At 47.7% G+C, this 27,763-nt stretch overlaps 1 protein-coding gene across 1 annotated transcript in view; it reads left to right on the top strand.

Annotated features, from left to right (window-relative positions):
- Positions 1-27,345, top strand: part of LOC105481086 (sorting nexin family member 30) — a 124,691-nt gene extending 97,346 nt beyond the window's left edge. The window contains exons 7-9 of the mRNA XM_011740381.3: positions 1,317-1,403; positions 16,067-16,219; positions 21,142-27,345. Of these exons, the coding sequence (XP_011738683.1) occupies positions 1,317-1,403; positions 16,067-16,219; positions 21,142-21,201 (300 nt within the window). The 3' untranslated portion in view covers positions 21,202-27,345. The remainder of the gene's footprint in view (positions 1-1,316; positions 1,404-16,066; positions 16,220-21,141) is intronic.
- Positions 27,346-27,763: the final 418 nt, after the last annotated feature.

The raw sequence follows: 27,763 nt of genomic DNA on the forward strand, positions 1-27,763 counted from the left end.
AGGAGACAGCTGAGTGGCAATTGACGGAAAATTATTGTAATTTTAACCTCATTTTCATTTCTTGATAAAATACTTCTCAAAGCAAACTTTTCAGAGGAAGACTTGAGGTTCCCCGTATTGACACATTCCATTAAAAGGTTGAACCCGCAGCACTCTCAACTCTTCAGTTGCCTGTCACATTTTAGCACAGTCAGGGACACGGGGTGCCTGTGCTTAGCCAGGGGGTGACTCCTTCCTGCCCTGACTCCACACTCTGCTGGAAGGTCCCCTATGGGGAAAGTGCCTGATTAGAAACTTTCATAGCAATTTATTTCTTTTGAGTTAGTGGAAAAGAAAGGTCTCATCACTCTTGGTTTGCCACTTGTGATTCTACTAAAGGAAGGAAAAAGAAACCCGTTGATGAAACAGATACTTTTCTAGAAGGTCTGCTAGAAGCTTTTCTGTTTTGCTTAGTGGGTTCATAGCAGCAGAGCTCAGACGAAGTGAGGGGAGCCCTGGGCACAGATTTATGGGGGCATTCACTCTCAGTTGCCATCGTTGTACTACATGGGCCAAAGAGGGAGTGTCTCCTTACGTTTTGCACTCCGGGTGCCTGGCTTGCCTCACTCTTGTCCCATCCTGAGCTGGCTCTCATGGGGCCCATTGACCCTTCACTCTGGTGGGCTGGCTGCATGGTTCTAGGAATTCTGGACTTGCACATGTGTAGCCCCTTTAGCACATACAGACACATACTGTGTCTGAGCCTCTGTCACATTGAACCCCTCAGGTAGGGAGTGCATCTCTCTGCTCTTTCTACACCTGGATCAGAGTAGAGGACTAGTAAGTGGCTAATGAATGATTCAATGAACAGATCAGTCCGCTAGGGGTCCACTCACTGAATTGAAGAGTGAAGAGTTGTCTTAGACTTTTCCTTTAAGATTTCAGAGAACATCTAGCATTGTAGCCTGCAAAGCTCCACATTTCTGCACAGCTGGGCTCTGGCTGCTCACAGTGAAGCGGAGAGTCCTCCCAGCAGTGCGACAATGGATGGGTGCTGTTTCCCCTACTTGCCTTTTCCTAGAATTTCTTTCCTTTCAGCATCAGGGTTTAGTTACTTTACTAGAAACCCCAGCCTCAGGAGTGCTTCTCTTCTCTTCCTTCCTTTCCCCTGCTTCCTCCAGAGTTTCTGCCATGGCCAGACTGTCCTAGAAGCACATGGCTGGGCCCGGGGTAGGCCTCAATTTGGGGAGGCGTGGGGGAAAAGCAGCGATCACCTGGGGGTGGGAGGCCCCTTTGTGGACTCAGTGTTACATGCTTCTCTTCTCTGCCTCCCACAGAGTGTATTAAAGAAGAGGGACCAAGTTCAAGCAGAGTACGAAGCCAAACTGGAAGCTGTGGCTCTGCGGAAGGAAGACCGCCCCAAGGTCAGGGAAGCCACCTGGGAAGGGCTGCCAAGCTGTGGTCTCCCTGCTGGTGCTAAGTAAATTCTCATCTCTAGATCTGTGTGACTACGCGTGGTCAGTGCCGGCTGGGCTACGTTGATGAAGTTGCCCTTTTTCACTCCCTTTTCTGTCCTACTTCTGCGAGTTCCTAGTGTTCACTTGGGATTGAGTTTTCTACTGTTTCCTGGGCCTAATTTTTTTTTTAAAGACTTAACAGCTCTGCCATTCATCAGCAGTTCCTTGCTCCACAGAATGGCATTGCAGAGAGGAGGAAAGAATAGCCTAGATCAGTGCTTTCAAAGTGTGGTTCATAGGCCCACAAACTCTACAATCCATGATGAGGAAAGTATAGAAGCACTTGGAAACTTCTATAGGAATTTGATGTTGCTGCAGAACCAGTTGTACACATTGTGTTGAACACTCAAGACGAGCGTGTTAAACTCGCGTGAGGAGTTGCGCGTGGAGCAAGCTGCATGCTGGTTCTGCACAGCAGGACTACAACTTGGTCGAATTGGGGAAAAAAGCCAACAAAAAGTGGCCCTTTACTCCCCAGAGTTCGAGCAGCACTAGTCTCGCTTGTCTAGGATGCCTTCTGGCTCCAGTGTTTGTAACTGCTCAGTGGGTTCACCTTGTCCGCTGCCTAGACAGAGCTGATTTATCAAGACAAGGAATTTGTAATGGCGTAAGAGTAATTCATGCAGAACCAGCTGTATGGGACACTGGAGTTTTACTATTATTCAAATCATTCTCCCTGAGCATTTGGGGATCAGAGTTTTGAAAGATAATTTGGTGGGTAGGGGCTGAGGAAGTGGGGAGTGCTGATTGGTCAGGTTGGAGATGGAAATATAGGGGGTGGAAGTGAGGTTCTCTTGGGGGGTCTTCTGCTCCTCGGTGGGATTGCAGAACTGGTTGAGCCAGATTACCACCTGGGTGGTGTCAGCTGATCCATTGAGTGCAGGGTCTGCAGAACATCTCAAGCCCTGATCTTAGGTTTTACAGTAGTGATGTTATCTCCAGGAACAATTTGGGGAGGTTTAGGCTCTTGGAGCCAGAGGCCGCATGACCCCTAAACCTTAATTTCTAATTTTTTTTTTTTTTTTTTTTTTTGAGACGGAGTCTCGCTCTGTCACCCAGGCTGGAGTGCAGTGGCCGGATCTCAGCTCACTGCAAGCTCTGCCTCCCGGGTTTACGCCATTCTCCTGCCTCAGCCTCCCAAGTAGCTGGGACTACAGGCGCCCGCCACCTCGCCCGGCTAAGTTTTTGTATTTTTAGTAGAGATGGGGTTTCACTGTGTTAGCCAGGATGGTCTCGATCTCCTGACCTCGTGATCCGCCTAAGTAGCTAATTTGTTAATCCTGCAAAAGCAGACTGGTCGCCAGGTAAGAAGGAGGTCTTTTCAGGAAAGGGCTATTATCAGTATTGTTTCAGAGTCAAACCATAAACTGAATTCCTTCTCAAGGCTAGTTCATCCTACGCCCAGAAATGAACAAGGACAGCTTAAAGGTTAGAAGCAAGATGGAATGGGTTAGGTCTGATCTCTCTCACTGTCATAATTTCCTCAGTTGTAAGTATTGCAAAGGCAGTTCTCTGTTTTGGGTCTAGACAGAGGATCACAGTTGTAAAAATGCATCTGTTGTATTGGTCACTCTGTTTGTTGTCTTTCTCTTCCCTGAGCCAGGATTAAAAATGAGTAATAATGGCCAATATGCAAGTGCTTGCCCTTGCAGTGTCCTAAGCACTCTCACTGTCTCTTGCACGTTTGCTCTACACAGACTCACAGCTGGCCCTCCAGATCCATGGATTCCACATCTGCAGATTTAGCCAATTGCAGATTGAGAGTATTGGGGGAAAAAAAACAAAAAATAATAATACAACAGTAGAAAATAACACAAGGAAAAAAAACTAATGCAGTACGGGTTGCCTGTCTCTTATCCCAAATGCTTAAAATTAGAAGCGTTTCAGATTTTGGGATATTTGTGTATACATAATGAGCTATTTTAGGGGCAGGACCAAAGTCTAAACATGAGATTTATTTCTGTTTCTTATACACCTTATACACATAGCCTAAAGGTACTTTTATAGAATATTTTAAATAATTTTGTGCATGAAACAAAGTTTTGACTGCAACCCATCACATGAGGTCAGGTGTGGAGTTGCCCACCTCTACCATGTTGACCCTCAAAAAGTTTCAGATTTTGAGCCAGGCACAGTGGTGCAGGTCCGTATTTCATCTTACTGGGGAGGTTGAGGTGGGAGGATCCCTTGAGGCCAGGAGTTAGAGGCTGTAGTGTGTTATGATTGCGCCTGTGAATGGCCGCTGCACCCCAGCCTGGGCAGCGTAGAGAGACCCCATCTTAAGAAAAAAAAGGTTTTGGATTTTGGGGTATTTTGGGTTTTCAGATTGGGGATGCCCAACCTGTATAACAATGGTGTACAAGGTATTTATGTTGTATTAGGTATTATAAGTAATCTAGAGATGATTTAAAGTATAGAGGAAGCTGTGCATTCGTTATATGCAAACACTACATGACTTTATATAAGGGGCCGTTGTTGAACATTCACAGATTTTGATATCTCAGAAGTCCTGGAACCAATCCCCACCCCACCCCACCAGATAGCGAGGTGACAACGGTGTGTGTGTATGTGCATGTATGTGTAAAATCTCATTGATTCCATACCACAACCATGAGGTTTAGGTACCTTTGTTATCCCCATTTGAGAGGTGAGCACACCAAGGCCCAATGTCACACAGCTAGCGCTGGTAGAGCTAGGATGGCACCCTGCCGTTTGACTTTAGAATCTTGCCACGTACCATTCCATCACTCTGCCTCTTTTTGGTTTGTAAGTGGAAGGTGTATTTGTTTTCAAAGAGGGGGGTGAGGGTGGAGAACAATGGTAAGATAATAGCAAGGACCCGCATTTCAGGGAAATGGTTTGACATCAGAGCTGCGGGGTTTTCCTCTTTTGCCTTGGTTCCTGCTGCCGCCGCCATGCCAAGACATACCTGGAAAGGAACCAGCTTTGGAATTTGAAACTCACACCTCAGAAATGATACACCCTGGCTTTGTGTAGTGTCTTTAATGTTAATTGCATCACAGGATCACTGCAGTGGTCATCTGAGGCCCAGAGGGAAGACATTGTTCTTTCCCTGTTTCATGGGTGAGGAAATGAGGCACAAAGGAGCTGGACAAATTGCCCAGCCTCTTTGATGCCGAGTGGCTCTCCATCCTGTGCACGTTTGTTGTGTTAATTCCCGCATCACCGGTAGTGATCTACACCAGAGCGTAAAGGCTGCATATATCTACAGAAAGGCAGATGATGAGGATTGGAACTGTGGTCACTGGCCCAGCGTATGCAGCTGGCACCCTCCCTCTGGTTCCTCCTGCCACAGCTGTTCTCCTTCTTCCATCCTGTTTGTCTGTCATAAGGGAGGTGACAGCAGAAATGCAGCCATATGCTCACAACTGCCCTCTGCCTGCCTGTGGCCTGCTCCACTGACGAGTCCTGAACTGGCCTGTGATATGCTGGAACATCTGCTGAGCCATGTCTCGGTCTCATTTAAAGGAATGACTTAGGATGATTTATTTGTGTATATTTTAAAAGTTTCCTTTCAACGAAGGGATTTAAAGGGATGACATAGGATGATTTGTTTGAATATGTTTTAGAAGTTTGCATTTAGCCCGCAAGTGTAAAGATGTAAGTCATTCACAGAAAAACAGATAACCGCATGATCTCACTTATATATGAAATCTAACAAAGTTGAAGTCATAGAAACAGAGAATAGAACGGTGGTTGCCAGGACTCAGGATGGGGGAAATCATGGTCAAAAGGTACAAACTTTCAGTTATAAGGTGAGCAAAATCCTGGGTATTCCATGCACAGTGTGGGTGGTGATGGATGTGTTCATTAATTTGATTGTGATCATAACTACACAGTGTGTACATGTATCAGATCATCACGTCATATGCCTGGAGTGTATATACTTTTATGTGTCAGTTACATATTGAAGGAAAAATAGAAGTCACTTTTCCTGGCTAGGGAGGGAAGGAGAACCAACAAGTTCTGCCACTGGCCTAGTTTGGAAACCGAGGATTCTGCATCTATAAAGACATCATGTGTGTGGTTCTGTAAATAGCATCTGTACAAGCTCAGCACTGAATACAAGCTTTCTCAGAGGCTGATACTGTTATTTAATATGTTCAGCCCTATACAGGACACATTCGTTTGCAAAGCTAGGAGCTGAAGGTTCGGAATAATAGGCCGAGTTAAGTCTTAAGCATGCCTGGCTTGCTGGCTGCTGGAAGCACACACCAGGCTTGGAGCAGTCTCGAGCAGAGCGAGACACTGGTTTTGGCGCCCTCATACCCCACAGCTGCCTGCCAGGGCTCCCGGCCTCACATTCCTGTGGGTCTGGGTGATTCCTGTCAACTCCCCGTGCTGTGGAAATCTTTGGCTGCTGCCATTCTCCGCCTTCCTGGACTCCACTTACCCACATGGCTCATCCTCTTGGCCACGGGAATTCTACCAGAGGCCGAGGGTTTCCTCCCCGTCAATGAAAATGACTAGTCAGTCCTGAACACACACCTGCGTTCTCCTAGCACATGTGGCCAGGCCGTCTTCACCTTCTCTCTTCCTGGTGGGATGTTGAACCGTGCCACATTCACTTTGCTACTTATTTAGCAATTGTTATTTTTAAAGACAAAATGGACTGTCATGGTGGTGTGCCAGTGAGTGTAACGTAACAGTGGCGGCAGCAGAAATCCTTTGCCACCTTTGGGTCTGGGGCAGCAGCTGCCTTGGTGGGCAGAGGAGGGTGCAGTTGGCAGCCTGTCCAAGTCCGGCACGGTTCAAGCACGGGATTTAGAATCGGAGGGCCCTGGGTTCAAAGCCCAGCCGTGCCCCAGCTTGCCTGGATCTGCTCCTCAGCCTTTGCGGGCCTCCGTTGCCTCACACACGTGATTGTTGTGATGCCGTAAGGTGCTTGGCGTAGTGTCTGACGTCAGAAGTAGTGTCTGACGTCGTGACAGACGCTCCCTTGGAGGAGCCTCCTGTGTCCACACTGGCTGCAGTAGGAATGTGGCTGGAGAACTTTGTTTTCTGGGTTTGCTGTCACATATTTTAAGAAGTCCCTTTTCTGACCACAGTGTTTTAGACATTGTTTCCTGGGTCCTCAAGCTTCCCCTGCCTCCCTACCCCTCCACACACCTGTCCTCCCCAACGGCCCATCAGGAGGTTTGGTGGATGCTGAGGAAATGAGCAACTTAAGGTTTTTGCTGTGCTTTGCCTGATGGGGTTGTGAGTTCATGAAGCCAGAGCTGCTGTTGACGAGATTTTTTTTTTTAAAAGCCAGGGAATTCAGAAGTGGGTTAGGGCTGATTCTATCCCAGGGCTTCGGCCAGGTCTGTTGGGAACTGATAGTGGGAGCAAGGTAGCTCAGGGGACTGTCGCAGGAGTGCTGGGGAGGAGAGGGCCCCTGGTATGGGCATGGCCAGCAGAAGATCCGAGGGAGTCTGGGGGCTTACCTCGTTGTCAGGTAAAACCGAAACCTGAAAAACTTGCTCCAGATAATGAGGGAAAGTTGATTTCTGTGGAGTCATGGAGGGGCATCAAAATCTGATCACTTTTTTGTAACCCAGGGTAAGGAAGTGGCCTCACCTGTCTCCACGACCTTCCCTGTAAATTTCAAAGTGGGGTGATCCTCTTAGGGGAGTCCTAGAACGTCTTGGGCTGGAGGAGCACGTGCTAAGGGCAGAGGGTGCGGAGGCCTCTGGAGCTGGGGAAGAATGGTGGTGTCCGAGAATGCAAAGTTTTGCTTTGTGGTTGGGCTAAGGCTGGAGAAAGCTTAGCAGACACTGAGGTGGTGATTCCCAGGCAGATGGAGCTTTGGAGACTTGGCCTTCTCCATGTTAATTGTGAGGTTGGAGAAGTAACATGCACTTACGTAGTAGGGGCTGGCTGCCTTCTGCTGGACCTGTTGGGCCACAACCTGGTGTACACCTTAGAATCTAACCCACCATGGAAGGTAGAGGGCATCAGAGCTCTTACAGAAGATGAGGAGAGGCTGAAGAATTGCATTTAGAACAGGACCGGGAGCATCTGCACCCTCGAATGACAGTGAGGGTAATGGAGAGGGAGCTTTTGCCTTTTCCTGTCTTCCATGTTGGACTCTTTTCAGTGCTAATACAGTCGGTATAACTAGCTCCAGAAAGAACAAAGAAGGGATGCCAGGGAGAAGGCTTCACAAAATTCCTAGTTATCTTCAAAAGGTTAAAAAAAAAAAAGCAGGGTGCTGTTTTAGGCCCTGACTCACAAGTAGCCCCATCCTGGGTGCAGTGCCAGCTGAAGAAGTTTAAATGGGTGGTGTTGGAGTACAGGTGAGGACAGATGGGCCACGTGGAGGGGACCTGGGGTGTCGGTGTGGAGGGGGGCGGGCGCGTGGTGTGTGTGTGGGGAGGGCACATGGCGTGTGTGTGGGGAGGGCGCATGGCATGTAGGGAGGGTGTGTGTGGCATGTAGGGAGGGCGCGTGGTGTGTAGGGAGGTCGCATGGTGGGCATGTGTGTGGGGGGCGGGTGTGGTGTTTTGGGGGGCATGGAGGGGAGTGGGGCATTGGTGTGGGAAGAGTGGGTGTGTCGTGTGGAGGTGACTGGGAGTGGAAAGGTGCACAGAGGTGTTCCTCTGGTTGAGAGAAGAGCAGAAGGAAGGTGGAAATTGGGCTCTCTGGACAAACCTATTGAAGGCTGTAGACCTTGGACAGCTCTTAGAACCACCAGGATGGTGAATGTTCTGGAATGGGAAAGACGTGACAGGTAGCGAAGTGAGAATGCCAATTGTAAACTGGTAGCAGGGAGACTTCTACATACGGAGCTTCCGCAGACCAGAGAGTGGGGCCTGGTGTCTGTCATTTCCAGACCCTTCTGGCAAGTGAGGACCCTCAGCGTGGGGCAGAAGACCAGGTGCCTCCAGTCTGAGCAGGCGGAACTCCCCCAACCCCTCAGCTGACTTATGTCCCACCGCAGCCATCCTCTGCCAGTGTGGCGGTTCCCATGTGATAGATGGGGGCCCGGGGTCAGGGGAAGCGTGGAACTTAAGTGCCAAAGTTTACAAATGGCAGAGCCGGTATGGGGCCCGGGTGCATCTGGCACCAAAGCTGACGCCTTTCCCCAGGGCGCGGGCCCCAGCAGCGGTGCTCCCTGAGGGGGCGCCCTGCCTTTCCCGAGGCAGGTACAGAGAGTGCGTGTGGCCTTCCCTGGGGCTTCACTCTCATGTCATCGTGCAGGGGAGCTCGTGGCTCTCTTGCTGTCAGCCTCTCTGCTCCTCATCTCATGCCCTCACCTCTCCCTCCCTCCCTCCCCACTGGCCATCCTCTGAAGTTTGTTTTTATCTATTATTAAAGAAAGCCTTCATTCAGAGAGCCGGTGACTTTCTATTTGCCCAATTCCGTGGCTGCTTTTCAAACTGGACCCTGTCTCAGTGTATTCTTACCTGTTTTCACCTTATAGCTCAAATAGACAATGAAAACGCAGTTGCTGGAAGCTGGAGATGACCAGCCTGGGGGCTTTGGCTTCCCAGAGGGCAGGGGACCAATCTCGCTGCTACTCACACATTGCCAGTTAGAGAGCCCTGTCCCCTGCTCACCCAGCAGCATGTGGCTGTCACTGGTCCTGGAACCTGTCCCACAGTGGCCACAAGTTCCCCTCTCCCCAACGCTTTGGGATTATATCTGTCTTGTGTAGTTTGGAGATTCTCCTAACCTACGGTCATCATGAGAGCAGATATTGTGACATCTCCAACCCAGCTCCAAGAAGGAGACTTAGGTTGAGATTTCTGTTCTAGGGCCTGGAAATGCATGGCACATGGAAGGAGCTCAGTAATGCTTTTTTTTTTTTTTTTTTTTTTTGAGACGTGATCTTGCTCTGTTGCCAGGCTGGAGTGCAGTGGCTCGATCTTGGCTCACTGAGTAATACATTTTTAAATGAATGTTGGTGAATTTAAGTTACTATCCCATTCCCTAGCACACAGAAATGCACAGTCCCATCTACGTGACTCTTCTGTCATTGCACTAACAACCTGTATTCTGTAATGGAAATTATCATGAGAGATTGGGAACCAATGTGAAAAATGCAATTTTGTCCCGTCTATATTGTCTTTTGATGTCTTATCTGGTGATATTTTTCCTTGGTGTCATGATAAGCAACACCCAACCATTAGCAGTGCTGTGCCATCTCAACATCCTTCAGACGCATGGTAGCACAACCATAACAATACCTCAGTCACAAAAATTAAAACATTGAGATGAGAGGAAATGCTGAGGGTGGTGGCCCACACCTGTTATTATCTCAGCACTCTGGGAGGCCAAGACGGGAGATCGCTTGAGCTCAGGAGTTCCAGACCAGCCTGGGCAAAGTAGCAAGACCTTGTTCTACTCCAAATAAAAATATTAGCTGGGTGTGATGGTGCGCATTTGTAGTTACAGCCACTCTGGAGGCTGGGGCAGAAGGATTGCTTGAGCTTGGGAGATCGAGGCTACAGTGAGCTGTGATTGCGCCACTGCACTCCAGCCTGAGTGACAGAGCAAGACCTGTCTCAAAAATGAATAAAATTAAAAAGAAATAAAAGGAATGCTTAGTGTTACTGGTCAGTGAATTGATTGTTACAAGGACACTATCCAAAAAGAATCAAAGGTGAGAAGAATACACGCCTGAGCCTGAGTGTGAGTTGCCAGCATTCCCCTTCTTCGCGTTGGGGAACTTCACAAGCTGGTCACAGACAGCACACCCCAGTTCCTCTTATTTTCTTATGTTTAATCCCTCCATCCTCTTCTAACTCCTACCACCCCGGGCTTCTCTAGCTCTGTTCTCTCTGATTCACCACCTCCTCCTCCTCCTGTGCCCGCCTTTCCGAGTGACTTTTGCTGAGTCCTTTATTAACCCTATACATGCTGGCTTCTCTGTGAGTTCAAACCTTGGGCCCTGCCTCCCTCAGCCCCACTTTTCCCTCCATATATTTAAAAAAGATTATATTGTGGTAAAATACACAGAATATAAAACTTGCCATCTTAACCATTTAAAAGTGTGCAGCTTAGTCGTGTTAAGCACATTTACGTTGTTGTGCAATCGATATCTGGAACTCTTTTCATCTTGCAGAACTGAAACTGACTCATTAAACAACTCTCCATTCCCTGTCCTGCCAGCCCCTGGAAACCCCTGTTCTACTTTATGTCTCTTATGACTTTGACCGTTCTAGATACCTCGTATCTTGAATAATATAGTATTTGTCCTGTGACTGGCTTATTTCACTCAGCGTGATGTCCTTCGTTTATCCATGTTGTAACATGGTAGAATTTCCTTCGTTTTTGAGGCTGAATAATATCCCATATATATGGGACACACACACACACACACACTCATACATATACATACCGCATTTTGTTTATCCATTCATCAGTGGACATCTGTGTTGCTTTCATCTTTGGGCTACCATGAATAATGCTGCTATAAACATGTGTGTACAAATGTCTCTGAGGCCCTGCTTTCAATTTCTTTGGATATATACTCAGAAGTGGAATCCAGCAGGATCATATGGTAGTTCTATTTAAAATTTTAAACTGTTTTTCATAGCAGCAATACTGTTTTATAATCCACCAACAATATACAAGGGTTCTAGTTTCCCCATGTTCTTACCAACATTTATTTGCTCCTATTTTTTTGAGACAGAGTCTTGCTCTGTCACCCAAGCTAGAGTGCAGTGGCATGATCTTGGCTGACTGTAATCTCTGCCTCCCAGAGACCAACCAGGCTGGTCTCAAACTCCTGACCTCAGGTGATCTGCTCACCTTGGCCTCCCAAAGTGCTGGGATTACAGGTGTGAGCTGCTGCACCCGGCCTATTTTCTGTTTTGTTTTTTTTTTTTTTGATAGTAGCCATCCTGATGAGTGTGAGATGCTATCTCATTGTGGCTTTGATTAGCATTTCACTAGTGATTATGATGTTGAGCATCTTTTCATGTCCTTGTTGACTGTTTATCTTCTTTATTTTTATTTTTTTGAGATGGAGTCTCGCTCTGTTGCCAGTCTGGAGTGCAGTGACACAATCTTGGCTCACTGCAACCTCCGCCTCCCTGAATCAAGCAATTCTGCTGCCTCAGCCTCCTAAGTAGTTGGGACTACAGGCACACACCACCATGTCCAGCTAATTTTATTGTATTTTTAGTAGAGACAAGATTTCACCATATTGGCCAGGATGGTCTCGATCTCTTGACTTTGTGATCTGCCTGCCTCAGCCTCCCAAAGTGCTGGGATTATAGGTGTGAGCCACTGTGCCCAGCCGACTGTGTATCTTCTTTGGAGATATGTTGAAGTCCTTTCCTCATTTTAAAATTTGGTTGTGTATTCTTTTCCATAAGCCTTTATAAAAGAGCTATGTTTGATTTTCTTGTTATCTCACCCTGCTTTGTGGAGGGAGGCGTCACTCTTCCCCTGGCTGCAACTGCCTCCTTTCTCTGAGCTGTGGACCTGTCCTTCATTCTGAGCCTTTGGTGGCACTAGTGCCACCCTAGTCATCCGGACTAGAAACTTCAGGCTTCTCTCTGACTCTCTGTATTTTATTTCTCATGGGCAGCCAGTTGCCAAATCTGTCAGTCCTGTCTCCACCAGATTGGTTTACTCCATCCTCTCCCTTCTGGTGTTAGAGCCACCACCCTGGTTCCAGTGTGCCCAGTGCAATCTCATGCTAATATATAGTTTGGAGATGATTCATCTCTGGTGTCTAATGAAATCTCAGGGTGGGGTAGCATTGGCAAAGGGTGGCATAATGTTTGGGAGAACATATAATAATATAGTTTGTATTTGGAAGATGAAAACCTTTTTCGTAACACATGAAATAAAGCTTGAGGAGCAATGCAAAGGGTAGATTATCTTTTGTGAACAGCACATTATAATATTGATAATACTGATAGAAGCTAACAAATGTTTATTGAGCACTTACTATATGCCAGGCACAAGTGTGTCACAGGTGTGCAATGACTATCTGGAACCAGTGTTGCGGGCATAAGAAGAATTTACCAAGACAGTTGTAGGTAAAGAAAAACAGATTTATCAGAGAAAGTAGGAAAATACATTGCAGGAGTGCAACAGGCAGATCAGCAAGAAGGGAGCTGACTGACAGGAAACAAAGGCTTGCTGGGGATTTCATAGAATGGTGCTTGTGCTGTGTACTGAAGGGGGCTTTGTGCAGTGCTGGTAGCTCCAAGGTTGAATGAGCAAACTTGCATTTTTCTATTAACTGCGAGTCTGGTGATAGCTGGGTGCAGGAAGATTGTGTTATTAATATTTGTGCAGGATATGTGTCCTGGACCATGAAGAAAGGCAGAAGTATACCTTAATCTGCCTTCTCTTTTTGCTTTCCCTTGGTCCTGCCAGCCCAACTCCCCCTTCCTAATTAGGACTCCATAAAGCGCTTAACACACATTAGCCTGTTTGACCTCATGACGACCTTGTGAGGCAGAGGATATTATTAGCCAGACAGAGAAGCTGAGGCCAGGTCCCAGGCCACACACCTGGTAAGTGGCAGGCAGGGCGTGCGAGCTAAGCTCTGGAAGTTTGATTCTAGAGCTGTCCACTGCAGCCGGAGGAAGCGTGGGGCTTTTTCTGTTCTCCGGAAGTGGGCATGAGTTAACTGGGCCTCAGGAAACCAGGCCTTTGGGACGAGCCCCAGCCTCTTCATTCCCTGCCACCCTCCGCCAATCTTGCGAGCTGCAGTTCCCTCTCCATGCCCCTGTGGGCCCTGCGGCCTGTGCATGATAACCTGCGGTGGGTCCCCGTGTCCTCTCCTCTGTCCCTTGCGTGTACTGCCAGTCTGGAGTGCCTTCCGAGCGGTCACACATCTCACATCTGTCATCTTTAAGGAGCCGCCTCAGTGCCGTTTCCTGCACGAGGCCCGATCTTCCCAGGTTGGCCTCCCTCTCCATCCTCCTCAGCATGCTTATCACGGGGGCTCCAGGGGAAGCGACAACAGTTGCGACATCTCACCTCAGTGTCTAGGCATGTTCCTGTTTCTTCCCAACTAGACTGTAGGTTACGGGAGACAGGATTTGCCTGTCAGGACCCAAGCACTTTTGTATTCCTCAGTGCCAAGCACAGAATGTGTTGTGAAACTGAGAAGCCAAATATTTCCCAGACCGAGGCTCAGGCAGTCATAAAACCCACAACCGTGGTTTAGACCCTAATTTTTGTGGGTCAGTCAGAGTTCCTATCTCCAGAACAGACCTGGGAATCTTTAAACCTGGGAATCTTTCCTCTGTAAAAAGTCCTCTGATTCAGAGACCCCGGCTGCCCTCTTCTCCACGTGTCCCAGTGAGGTTCTCTTTCCAGGCCTTTCCATTTTCTCCCCACAGCAGAAGTTTCATTAAGCAAATAGGAAGTTGCTCATAAGCACCCTCACCCCGATGCAAATACGAGCAGTGGCCAGGAGACAGGTGAGGAAACTGGCCTGTGCCCGTGGGAGGTGAAGCCAGCCAGAGACGCTGGCTCGCTGGGCATCTTTCCACTGAGGCTGATTCCTGCAGTGACTCTGGAGAGGCAAGACCGGGATACTCTGGTTTTTATTTCCCTTTTTCCTGAGGTGACCAGTAGTAATGGGTGGTCTTGGGAGGAGGCAAAAGAGACTGAAATCATGACATCAGAAGAAAAACTCAGTCTCTGACCTGGTACGGTGGCTCACACCTGTAATTCCAGTACTGTGGGAGACTGAGGTGGGAGGATCGCTGGAGGCCAGGAGTTCGAGACCAGCCTGGACAACACAGCACCACCACCACATCCCACTTATGGTAGAGATGGGCTTCTTGCTATGTTTCCCAGGCTGGTCTCAAATTCCTGACCTCCAGCGATCTTCTGCCTTGGCCTCCCAAAGTGCTGGAAGGCATGAACCACTGCACCCAGCCCAGTACTTTTTTTCCTTCTTCCAGAAGCTTACGTACTTTGAAGAAGGCCTCTTTCCCCGTCTTAACAGAAAAATTCCTTGCTTTTTAATTTCTTAAAGTGTCAGTTACCTCTTTCTCTCCAGCTTATCCTGGTTTCACCCATGTCTAGTTCCCCTGTCAGGCACATTCGAATTCGCTTGCCTTGGCTGTCCCTTCGCCGGCTCCTGTGTTCTACAGCCATCTCCACGTGGTCTGTGGAGAAGACGGCTGAGTACCCTGAAGGTGTCCAGCTCCCTCAGGCCTGTCCTTCTCATTGGCATCATTCTGGGTCAGCTCCTTGCCCATGAGGCCTGGGTATAAACCTCCCCGATCGGTGGAAATGGACTCCCAGTGGTGAGCCCTGGCTTGGAGACCGTTTGGTTCATGGGCCCCAGCGCACCGAGCATACAAGGAAGACCACACTTGGGGTTGGGATACATTTGGCAGATTGGGGGTTTGACCTGGCTTTGGGCATGTTGGCTCCCTGGCCACCATTAGGGCCCAGTGGGGTGCTTGAGTTAGGAGAGAGAAGCCAGCTTTCGGAAGTGCTGCAGCCGCAAGGCCCACTGCATCTGCACAGGATGGGTGAAACTCACCAAAGCAAAGTGAAAGTTGTGAAATTTCAAGTGACATAGTTCCCTTTTGAGAAAGTTTTGTAAACCTCTTTAAGAAAAACTTGAAATAGCCTGCTGTATATTTCTTCTTTGAATTTCAGATTTTTTTTTTTTTTTTTTTTGAGACGGAGTCTCGCTCTGTCACCCAGGCTGGAGTGCAGTGGCGCGATCTCGGCTCACTGCAAGCTCCGCCTCCCGGGTTCACGCCATTCTCCTGCCTCAGCCTCCTGAGTACCTGAGACTACAGTGCCCGCCACCATGCCTGGCTAATTTTCTTGTATTTTTTAGTAGAGACAGGGTTTCACCGTGTTAGCCAGGATGGTCTCGATCTCCTAACCTTGTGATCCGCCCACCTTGGCCTCCCAAAAGTTCTGGGATCACAGGCGTGAGCCACCACACCCAGCCTGAATTTCATATTTTTTTTGACATGCATAAGTAACTTTCCTCCTATTTTCTTAGACGTCTCTAACTCTCCATTTTGAAATATCTGCTATTGGGAAAAGCATAAACAAGCCTCCAGTTTATTTATAATGTGGGGTTCAGAGGAGGCAGCTGGCCAGTAGTTGTCTTATTGCAATTCTCTGATTAATGAGGAAAGGCGTCATTAAGTGTCACAGCGATGGAATATTTCATGTGATCTGGGAAAACCTACCTCTTTTCTAGTTCTAATATAGGACACAGGAAAATAGCAGGGCAATGCAAATACTGCTGTGTATTTGCAAAGTCTGCACACACTTTCAAGTGTGGATGAGTAAATCCTAAAAGGAACCAAAGACATATGACTCTGACTTGCAGTGTTTCTTCTTCCTGTGTGTAAATGGGGGTGTCCCCCACGAGTCTCTGTTGTGTTTGGATGGGTTTGAAGATTCGGGTTAGGAAAGCCCCTTTTCAGAATTCCTCCTTAGACCTGAAAACCCAAGTCTTTGCTTCCAAATAAATGCCTCCAGAGGACAGAGCATGTTGATGGCATTTTAATGTAGGGCTTTAGCCTTTGACAAATGTGTGCTCAGAGGAGCTCAAGGCAAGAGATGCTAGTTCTGTGTGCAGGGCACCCATGTGTGCCTCCCTTTTCCAGGTGCCAGCGGACGTTGAGAAATGTCAAGATCGGATGGAGTGTTTCAATGCTGACCTGAAAGCTGACATGGAGAGGTGGCAGAACAACAAGAGGCAGGACTTCCGGCAGCTACTCATGGGGATGGCTGACAAGAACATCCAGTATTATGAGAAGGTAATGAGTGTGCCCAACAAGACTGGTTTCTAATGGCCGGAGCCTTTCACATGGGCCTACCAGAAATCCAGAAGCTGGGAATTCTGCTAGTCTTGTCTCCTTCCCTTATTTTAGCTGCTTAGTCTTGGCTCCTGCCTCATGCCCTTGCCCGGCCGTGTGGCTGCAGTGCTGGGTTTGGCAGCAGAGCGGGTGCTCACAGGGGTTTCCCTTGCACATGCGGCTGGGGAAGCAGCCCACTGGTCTTCCGTGCTCTCTGGGCCTGCGCTGGTTGCTTCCCAGAGCCAGTCAGACTTTCAGCACAGGCATGCTGCCACCGAATGGAGGCTTTGGGGTTATTTTACTCTGTGTTGGGGTTCTGTACACAGGGGCCCTTCACTTTGATTGTGCAGTGAACCCCTTTGGTCATCTGGTGAAGCCTATAGATCGCTCATCAAAATACTGTTCATTTGTTTTTTAAATGGACTTCAAAATATTGATTTTAAATACCTAAAATAAAGGGATATAGGATTACAAAGGAAAGCAATTCTATTAAAAAGTTTTACTCATGAATCCCCTTGACTTGTGGACCCCAGGTTAAGCACCGCACACACACACACACCCCCCCACACACACATCACACACACCCCACATACACCCACACATACACACCACACACACACACACCCCACACACACCCTACACACACCCCCACACATACCCCACACACATCCCCACACACACCCCACACACACCCTACACACACCCCCACACACACCCCACACACATCCCCACACACACCCCACACACCCCCCAACACATACACCCCACATACACACCCCACACACACCCCCCACACCCACACACCACACACACCCCCCCACACCCGACACCCCCCCTACACACACCTCACACACCCCACACACATACACCCCACACCCACACACCACACCCACACACCCCACAGACACCCCCCACACACAGCCCCCACACATGCCACACCACACACACATGGAATTACTCTTATCAGGCTACAGCCCAGTCCCCTCAGTCAAGGTTTGCTTGATTCATATATCCAGCAAACCAATGCGAGGCCAGGTGCAGTGGCTCACGCCTGTAATCCCAGCATTTTGAGAGTCCGAGGTGAGAGGATCACTTGAGCCCAGGAGTTCAAGACCAGCCTAGGCAATGTAGTAGGACTCTGTCTCTACAAAAGATACAAAATGAGCCAGGCGTGGTGGCGTATGCCTATAGTTCCAGCTACTCCGGAGGCTGTGGTGGGAGGATGGCTTGAGCCAGGAGTTCAAGGCTACAGTGAGTCATGATTGTGCACTACGGCACTCCAACCTGGGTAACAGTTTTTGACCCTATATCGCGCTATATATACATACGTGTGTGTGTGTATATGTTTATGTGTGTATATGTGTGTGTGTGTGTATATATATATATATATAGTGACAGGGTCACAAACTCTGTTACCCAGGTTGGAGTGCAGTAGTGCATTCTGTTACCCAGAGTTCCTTTTTTCCATAATTCCCACACCTTCCCTCCGCTGTTCAGCGGCCTTCCCACTACTACAAAACCAACTATGTCAAATGTCTCCATCGCTCCCCTTGGTAATTAATCCCACCATTCCTAAAGTCCTGGTCCCAGGAGGACCCAACCCTGGTCTTAAGTACATGTTTATCTGTCTTCCCACTATATCACAGGCAGGGCCACCATCTTGCGGCCTGGTACTGCTTCTATACATATTTAACAAATGCTTTTTGTGCACTTGCTGTGTGCAAGGAGCAGTGTGTACCAAATTGATAAACAGCAGGATTCCTGCCCTGTGGAGGGTATGTGTTCATCAGAGGAGCCCACAGCGTCAGAGTGAGATAAGGGAAAGAACGGGAAACTAGGGGAGAAAATACCAGGGGGCATAATGCAGACTAAGGATGGGAGGGGCGGGTGGAGTGAGCAGGAAGGGCCAGTCTGAGGAAATAACATTTCATCCGAGTCTCAGAGACAGAGGCTTGGAGAACATATATTCCAGGTAAAGAAGACAACATACGCAAGGTCCCTGGGATAGGAAAGAGTTTGGTACATTTGAGGACCAAATAGAAAACTGGTATGGCCTTGGTTTCTCATGGCTGACATACAAAGTCCATTGCAGATCGGAAGTGATGGCCTAGGGAGAGAGCAGGACCTGGAATGCCACAGACCCCAGACCATCTTCTGTATATAAGGTGGGCTTCTGAGTTTAGCTTCCTCTCTAACCTCAGAGTCACCAAGGAGGAATCAGGGAGCAATTTCACCACTCCTCTTTCTGGCTTGACCTAGGATGCCTGTCTCCTCCTCCCTCCTCAGAACTTCTGCCACCTCCTCAGAATTCCTTCCATCTCCTCAGAATTCCTCCCACCTCCTCAGAATTCCTCCCACCTCCTCAGAACTTCTCCCCCTTATCAGAACTCCTCCTCCCTCCTCAGAACTCCTCCCCCTTATCAGAACTCCTCCTCCCTCCTCAGAACTCCTCTCACCTTCTCAGAATTCCTTCTGCCTCCTCAGAACTCCTCCCACCTCAGAATTCCTCCTCCCTCCTCAGAACTCCTCCCACCTCCTCAGAACTCCTCCCACCTCCTCAGAATTCCTTCTCCCTCCTCAGAACTCCTCCCACCTCAGAATTCCTCCTCCCTCCTCAGAACTCCTCCCACCTCCTCAGAACTCCTCCCCCTCCTCAGAACTCCTCCCACCTCCTCAGAATTCCTTCTCCCTCCTCAGAACTCCTCCCACCTCCTCAGAATTCCTCCCACCTCCTCAGAACTCCTCCTCCCTCCTCCTCCCTCCTCAGAACGCCTCCCTCCTCCTCAGAACTTCTCCCACCTCCTCAGAATTCCTTCTCCCTCCTCAGAACTCCTCCCACCTCAGAATTCCTCCTCCCTCCTCAGAACTCCTCCCACCTCCTCAGAACTCCCCCCACCTCCTCAGAATTCCTCCTCCCTCCTCAGAACTCCTCCCACCTCCTCAGAATTCCTCCTCCCTCCTCAGAACTCCTCCCACCTCCTCAGAATTCCTCCTCCCTCCTCAGAACTCCCCCCACCTCCTCAGAATTCCTCCTCCCTCCTCAGAACTCCTCCCACCTCCTCAGAATTCCTCCTCCCTCCTCAGAACTCCTCCCACCTCCTCAGAATTCCTCCTCCCTCCTCAGAACTCCTCCCACCTCCTCAGAATTCCTCCTCCCTCCTCAGAACTCCTCCCACCTCCTCAGAATTCCTCCCACCTCCTCAGAATTCCTCCTCCCTCCTCAGAACTCCTCCCACCTCCTCAGAATTCCTCCCACCTCCTCAGAATTCCTCCCACCTCTTCAGAATTTCTCCCACCTCCTCAGAACTCCTGCCACCTCCTCAGGATTCCTCCTCTCTCCTCAGAACTCCTCCCACCTCCTCAGAATTCCTCCTCCCTCCTCCTCCAAACTCCTCCTACCTCCTCAGAATTCGTCCTCCTTCCTCAGAACTCCTCCCCCCTCCTCAGAACTCCTCTCACCTCCTCAGAATTCCTCCTGCCTCCTCAGGATTCCTCCTCCCTCCTCAGAACTCCTCCCACCTCCTCAGAATTCCTCCTCCCCCCTCAGAACTCCTCCTACCTCAGTATTCCTCCTCCCTCCTCAGAACAACTCCTCCTTCCTCAGAACTCCTCCCACCTCCTCAGAATTCCTCCTGCCTCCTCAGAACTCCTTTCACCTCCTCAGAATTCTTCTTGCCTCCTCAGGATTCCTCCTCCCTCCTCAGAACTCCTCCTCCCCGCTCCTCAGAACTCCTCCTCCCCGCTCCTCAGAACTCCTTTCACCTTCTCACAATTCCTCCCACCTCTTCAGAACTCCTGCTCCTCACAACCTCTCCTATCCCCTCAGAACTCCTCCCCACCTCTTCAGAACCTCTCCCCACCTCCCCCAAACCCCTCCTGCCTTCTCAGAACCCCTCTCCACTTCCCCAGAACTCCTCCCACCTCCTCAGAACTCCTTCCTAAATGACTCAGTACAAAGTCCTCCTTCAACCCTGGGCTGCTACTAAAAAGCCTTATGTGATTCACCTGCCCTCTTTATGCAAGAGACTTTCCAAAGGGAGAATCATTTCTGCTCCCAGAGGACAATGCCAGAGTGTTCTGAGTTCTTGGCCTTTCACAAGGATCTGGGATGAAAAGAGGTTGGTGTAGTGGAGAGAACATCAGCGGGGGAATCATGAGCTCTGCCATGGACAAGCTGTGTGTCTGGGCCAGTTATTTAACCTGAGTCTTGTCTTCCCCATCCATGAAATCAGTGTGTATGTGTCAAGTAATAATTCTCCTTCATAGAGGAGCTGTGAGGACTGGTGATAACTAACGTAAAGTTTGTCACCATGTTTGGACATAATAAAACTCAATAAACACTGGCTTCCCTCTTCCATGTTCCCTTTTGGGAGATTCGGGTGTGGCCCAAACAAGCAAACTTGAGGTTGGTGAGAAAGAGTGGGCTTTCACCCGCTCCGATTCCGGTGGCTGGCCTGCTCCAACTCTGATTTCCATCCTGCACAAGCGCCACCCACACCTGGAGCGGTGTCTCCATCCCTGCCGAGGTCCTAGGGCCTCTTCAGGGGTTTCCTGCTTGGGCTCTTTTCTGCTTTTTTGAGAGGAAAAGAATTTCCTCCAGCGAATCCATTTCCATTCACTGGATATGAGCTTTACAGACCAACATGAATGCATTTAAGCCTTGCAGAGATATTGCTGTCTTTCATAAAGATGGGTTGACACATTCCAAACAAACACTTGTTACCTCCCTGTTTGTAATAGTTATGGAGGATACATGCAGGCATCGTTAGACAAAGGTGACCCAGTGGGATCCACAGTGAAAGGGTAGATCCGAGCAGAATTGAGAAGCTGACCCAAAATCAGAAACTCAAAGCTGATACTGTGTGTGTTTGTTGTCGTTCCAGTGCCTCATGGCGTGGGAGTCGATTATTCCACTACTGCAGGAGAAACAAGAGGCCAAGTAAGTTCCTTCTTGGGACGGAGACTCTTCTACCTACACAGGGCCTGGCACCCCATACCGGAATGTTCCTGCAGTGCCAGAGATACAGCGCTGGGAAAACAACCACAGAAACATCTCTCCTTTGTGTATTTTTCCCTCCCCCACCTTTCACCCCACAGTGGTTTTCAATTAGTATTTATTCCATGGTGGAGTCTGTGAGGCTGGAATCGTCTCTCAGCGAGAGCAGCATACCTCTGTGTTATGAAGGCACCTGTTCAGTGAAGCACTACGAAAATTTGAAACCAAGGGACAAGACAACCTGCAGCTGACGCTCTGGCATTTCATGACAATTTCCTCTTTAGGGACAGCTGAGTTGCCTGTTGTGGGAGATAACCCGGGGCCTGCTTTTCAAGGATGAGGAGGAGGCAGGAACAGAAGGCAGCTGTTGCTTTCTGCGGAAACCTGGCGCCTCTGGAATTGGCCTCTGTGAGCATTGACGCGTCTTGGCCTAGGAGACGTTGGTGCCTCCCTGGCAAGTCCTTAATGTACAGTGACCTGTAGCTGTGAGTGTGGCCTGCTGCCTGCTTGTGATGAGTCTTACTGTTTCTGTTTCACATAGGGACATTTAAATCAGTGTCAATGTGCGTCCGTGCTTGAGTGAGCAAGCCAGCGTCCTTGTCCTCCTGCGATGCCTTTGGGAAGCTCAGGGTAATGCTCCCCAAGCTTGTTTCTGACACTAGAATGCAATCGATTGGAAACTTTTTCTGTAAAATGAAAAAAAAAAATGCTTTTTTTTTTTTCTTTTTTCTGTGAAAGTCTTCAGTGTTTTGCTTGTGCACTGTCATCAGAGCAGGGATTAGACCTGTTAGGAAATATCTATTGTCTTGAAGTCAGAGTAGCTCCCCCATTGTTGAGATCAGTGGGCATATACCAAGCTCCACACCCAGTGTCAGCTTTGTGCAATTTGCCTTTACCTCACCAAAAATACCTACTTTAATATTTCCTCCTGTGTCCACTGAATGTCTGGGCAAGCTTTTGGTGAGGGGGCTGGTATGTCGTGTTGTTATGATACAGTCAAAATTTATCAACGCAGTGTGAATGTTCTCCATAAAGTGCTTTAACCCTTAACATTTCCTGGTCAGGAAGGAAACTCAGTACCTGGAGGTCTTGAAAATGACAAATACAACCGCGAGCCCTTTGTTTCCAGCTAAGCTAAAGTCTCAGTGTGCAGCCAGATTCCTGGGGACTGCTGACTGTGGTTCCAGGCTACATTTCAGACGATGACCAGGTTTACTTTTCAGATCACAAAGCAGTCACCAAGGATCTATTTTCCAACCCCTTTTTTCTTTTTTCCTGCTGAAATGAAGCTACATGTCATGTTTGTGTTCTTTCATCCATGGCTCATCCCTGTAAAACTACGAATCTGAGCCTCAAATAAGCGGTAGTTTTTTTTGTTTGTTTGTTTTGTTTTTAATGAAACAGCTGTGTTAAGATGCTGCTTCAGATGCAAGTTCACCTGGAAATACTGGTCAGCGGGCAGCATGTCAAGGTCACTTAAGCCCACTTTTAACTGCGGGTCATCCTCGCATCGGCCAAGGCTGTGGTGCTGTTGATGCCGCAGCTGGACAGCATAGGACAGCTTGGTTCTGTTTCATTGTGTTTGACAATGTTGCAGTTTAAATGATAATGTTTAAATCAATTGGTACTTGTCTGTACTGTTAAACCTATTTGTGCCATTCTCAAGTCCTTTGATGTGAATTTTCAGTTTGCTATAGTTAGAAATGACTCGTTGATGTGGAAGGGTAAGAACAACCCACGTACCCCCGAGTGATTCTGTGCTTCATTCTACCTCTAAGCCATCGTGTTGGCGTGGGTATGGACACCTGGGTCTGACCTGACACTGTGCTGGGAGAATCAGGGTGTATGTCTAATGGCAAGTTGACAGCCCTCTGTTGATATTTGGCAGAAGATGCCAGACCAGCCCAGCAGCAAATGCTCATCTTTGGGAACATAGGAAGCTCTGCCTTGGGGAAGGTATGCTTTACAAATGTGCAGTGTAATGAATGCTTGGAAAAAACTGGAGTTACAGGAAAATGAAATCTGACTGTCTACTAGTTGCCAAAGCCCGGAAACATTCCTGTGTAATGGTTAGTTGGGAAAGAAGGCAGCACTTGAAAAAATTCATCAGGTTCCTCACTGGGAGATGTGGGAAGGGGTGTGGGATGCACGCGGTCCCTCCCTCTCCTAGTAAGAGGCAGATGGCTGGCTCTGAAAGGAGGCAGGGACCGTGGGATTTGGTCTTGCTCTGTTTGGTCCCCATGTGATGCCCTGTGCTGTGAGACATCAGAAAGATCTGGAACAAGGCAAACTTTCTGTCCTCCTGGCATGCTATTGACAGCAAAGCCCGGAAGTCCAGTGTACATTACAGATTTTCTGGGAGAAATAGTCCTTCTGAAGAAAGGATTCCTTCCCAGTCTCCAGGCTGGTGCCTCATGAGGTGAGGAGCTGGCCCAGAAGGAAGGGTATGTTAGGTGGAGAAGCAGGCTCCCCCAGGCCTCTGAGGGCCAGCAGCCCCAACCATTTGCCTCTTCGTTTTGATCAAGCACACAGGAGATATTCCCTAGAAGTGTCACACGGAGGCTTCTGTGCCAAAGACTGCCTTGTAGAGGTTTCATCACCCCACCCTTCTTGGCTCCACAAAATTGTGGTCCTGAGATCACTACTCCTCTCTCAAATATTTATTATTAGTATTTTTTACTTTACCTCAAGCAGACAGACATAGGTTTTGAGGTTTGAATACATGGCAGTGGAATGCAAGGCCCTCTCTAGCAGCTGCCCCAGGCCTGGGAAGTGATAGATTTCATTCGCCTGGGTTAAAAACCCAGAGGAAGACAGAAGAGAGGAGTCCTAGGAACTGGTTAGATTTTAGAGATGCAAGTGATGTTTAAGAGAGCCTTGTGATTTGTAGCAAGCACGGGCACTGCTTTTTCTTACTAATGTGGTAGATCTACACGGACATTCTAGGCTGTTCTGCTCAGAGCAAGGAACCACTACTCCTCAATGGGGAGGGAACATACCACCCAACCAGGCTTAGAGTTGGGTTTTATCCTTGAATAGAAGTTTTATAATGATTCCTGTTCAACTTTAAGTGTGGTTATGGAGATGACTGGCTCCATATTTCACCATGTCATTCCTTCAACTCGCCAGACACCTTTCGTTAGCTGAAATAAACCGGCATGACCTGGAGATCATGGTGACTGTAAGCTGAGTCTGTTTTCATGCCAGATTTCAGCCCCACCCAGAGTGTGTTCTAGACGTTGTTGATTTGAATGGTTTTCTCAGTTACCACTCCACATGGGGAAGTTGAATGAAGGCAGACCGGCTGCTCACTTCGTGTGAGGCTGCCTTTTGTGATCAAATGACAGGAAGTTCTGCTTTAAAGGAGGGCACGATGACCATGTGGCAGTCTGCAAGTGGAATTTCTCTCTTGGGATGGCAGCCCAAGGAACATCCAGAGTTTGTGTGACTTGGTCCTGCCGTTGTTAGCTTTGAAATCACAGGCATCGGGCTCTGTTTTGACACCATTTGTTGGACTGTGGGACAGTTATTCTTTACAGTCTATCTTGAGCTGGTGAGAGAGGAAGAAGAGGGAAGTCAAGAGCAACCTCCAAGGCCTGTGTTGGCCTCTTCTGCTTGGGTCTTGGGGTGGGTTAGAACTGGGTTCCAGTCTGGCCAGATGGGTTGCTGGTTGCACTGAGGGGTGATTCCTCTCAGAAGATGGGCTGCCTGTGGTCAGGACAGGACACACCAATCTGGACTCCACCTTCCCAGACACCTACTTTAAGGACCTGTGGAAACTGGGTGATCCAATTATAGGGCTGGGGCAACCCTGCTTTGGCCACCTTCATTTACAAACTTAGGTTGGGAGTTTGGATTTCCTGTCTCACTTCCAAAAGCCTTCAAGATGGCAGCAGATGGACAAACCCTCTCATTTCTTATGTCTTCTCTGTCAGATGGCAGGAGGCATTGATCAGTAAATTTGAGGAGAATGTTCTCTCCTGGGCCAGCCTCACAGCTTGCATTGGGTGTGTTGGAATTGTTCTCTTCTGCCTTGTGATTTTTTCAACTCAGTGAATAAACCAGGAATCCAATTTTTCACCAACCCACCCTGTAGACTGTCAGCTTTTTGTTTGAGGGATGCCTGGTCTCCTCACAGTTACACGTATCAGAGTGTGTGTAAGTTGTCTGTGTGGGCAAGGTTGGGGTGGGGGCTCTGTTGCAGGGGGTTAGTCTGTTCTTTCTTCATCGTAAATTTGAGATGCATCCCAAGTATGACTGTCTAACCCTTTCTATGTGGCAGAAAAATATGTTTTCCAGGTAGTTTTGACTACTATAGATAGTCTGTAAATAGTGCTTTGAAGAAAATAACAAACCAATAAGATATTTGTCTCCTATATAAATATTCTGTGTATTTAGCACTTGAAAACCAACAAATCCAGAATTTAAAAAAATGCCACAGACTGTTAAAAGCCCAACTCTACTTTTTTGATAATTTGTCCTTACCTACTAATATGCCTTATTCTTCTTCAACTAGTGTTTTAAAAGTCCTGGGTAGAAAGAGTTTTAGAAATGTCATCAGTTGTTCAGCTTCAATAATACAGAGATCTAACATAGTCAGTCCTCAGGCCCCCTAAAGAAACAAGCAAGAAAGTGAGGGCCGTCACTAGGGTTGGCTTTGGGGAGGGGAAAACTAAGTACTGCTTTTGCCAAATAGTATTTTTGATAATGTAAGGAAACACAGGGACCACAAAACCTTTTTTTTTTTTTTTTTTTTTTTTAAAGTGTGAAAGATTAGTGCCTTTTGGCATACTATTGATTTTAGAGGATATAGTATCGGCAGCGACAAATCATGTAGAAACAAAGAATTCTATAGATGACAGCGGTATTAAATATTACTCCTGATTCTGCAGAACAGCTTTCGAAGATACTGGGGGGAGTGGGGTATCTTCAAGCCTCAGAGCAGCTTGTTTCAGATAGAAATTCTCCATGGGTTGAAATGCCAAAAACAGAAAACATGATGTTGACTCACATAATTTAGTCCATTTTAGCAGAGCCTTTAGTGTTAGTACCAGTGGTGAGGAGAATTGCATATTCTCTGTCAGCAGCAGCACCCCCGCATCAGGTGGTTCTGGGCTCTCTGTAGGCCGGTCCTAGTAGGTGACACCCAGCAACACCCCTGTTGGACAGGATTGTTCACAGTCTTAGACCAACAATTCAGTCAGAAATGATACTGGGAGTAGGAAAGGAAAATCACTTTTTTTCCTCCATGTGGAAATGAGGAGAGAGGAAAGTGGATTGCAAACCGAAATGTGAGTCAGTGTGATGAAGCAGTAGCTCTGTCATCTGGGCCTTCATCCAATAACAAACCAGCATCTCTTAACGGCGCTTTTGGCCCCCGAAGTTTGGGTCCTGTCTGGTGGATTCCCTGTCCATTGTATTTTCTGTATGCCTGTTCCCGTCATCGCTGTGAGTTAGGAGTGCATTCAGAGATGACGTTCATCTGATATATTCCTGTGAAATAAACTGCCAGCAAACTTTCTAACTTGTATTTTAACTGTTAAAGAAGAGATTAAAAACTTTGGCTTTGGACATGTCCACATTATGGACTGTTATTTCTTATTTTTAAGAGTCATTCTTTACGTTTAAATTTTTAAAATAAAAACCTTCTGAGGTTTTGATGAAGTCCGCCATGTAAATGTTACCTTCTCTCCATGCTGCCATTATGCCAAAACAAAAGCTGTGAAAAAAAAAAAAAGTGCTTGAGAGTGTGTGTTGATGAGCAAGTGATTTATTTACAGATGGAAGTCTTTGTTTCATGAAGCTACCAAACTTTAAAGAGAATGTCACCCTTTTTTTTGTTATGGAAACCAGAGATCGTAAAATGGAAAGAGTCTTTTTTTGTTGACTTTTTGATGCTGGCACGAGGTTTTTGTCCACTTTTTTCATATATCTGTGTATAAAAAATTGTTGTTTACTATGGAATTAGTATTACATTTTGAGGTAAACAAAAGAATTTGTATTGCTTGATAAATATTAGCTTGTAAATTTAAAGTTTCTTTACTTCAGTTAACTTAAAGGACCAATAAACCCATAAAAGATGCTTTCTTTATCTTGAGTCATGTGGTCATTTGTACCTTTCTATAAGGCAGAAAAACATGTGTGCCTGTTTTTTTCTTTTCTTATTTTCTCTTTACACATTATCAGTTTGCCTGTAAGAATCAAGACATACAGAGTGACAGGAGAAAATATATATAATTGAACTATTTGTATTCTTCTTCACTTCTTTATAGGCCCAAATTACCCTGAATTTACCCTCTTCTACATCTTCCACATCAGCACCAATCTGGGGAGATGAAGAAACTTCCTAATGTAGTAGCCATCATGATTGGCAGGCAGGCTGACAGCCAGCCGAGGTATTTACTACATGAAAGATTTCTGCATTATCCCATAGCAAAGCACAGCATTATATTCTGGGTCAGGGCCAGTTAAGTTGACCTGATGATGGTAATGCATTGAACTTGAGTGTA

The sequence above is a fragment of the Macaca nemestrina genome, chromosome 14 (assembly GCF_043159975.1).
Source record: "Macaca nemestrina isolate mMacNem1 chromosome 14, mMacNem.hap1, whole genome shotgun sequence".
Classification (NCBI taxonomy): Eukaryota; Metazoa; Chordata; class Mammalia; order Primates; family Cercopithecidae; genus Macaca; species Macaca nemestrina.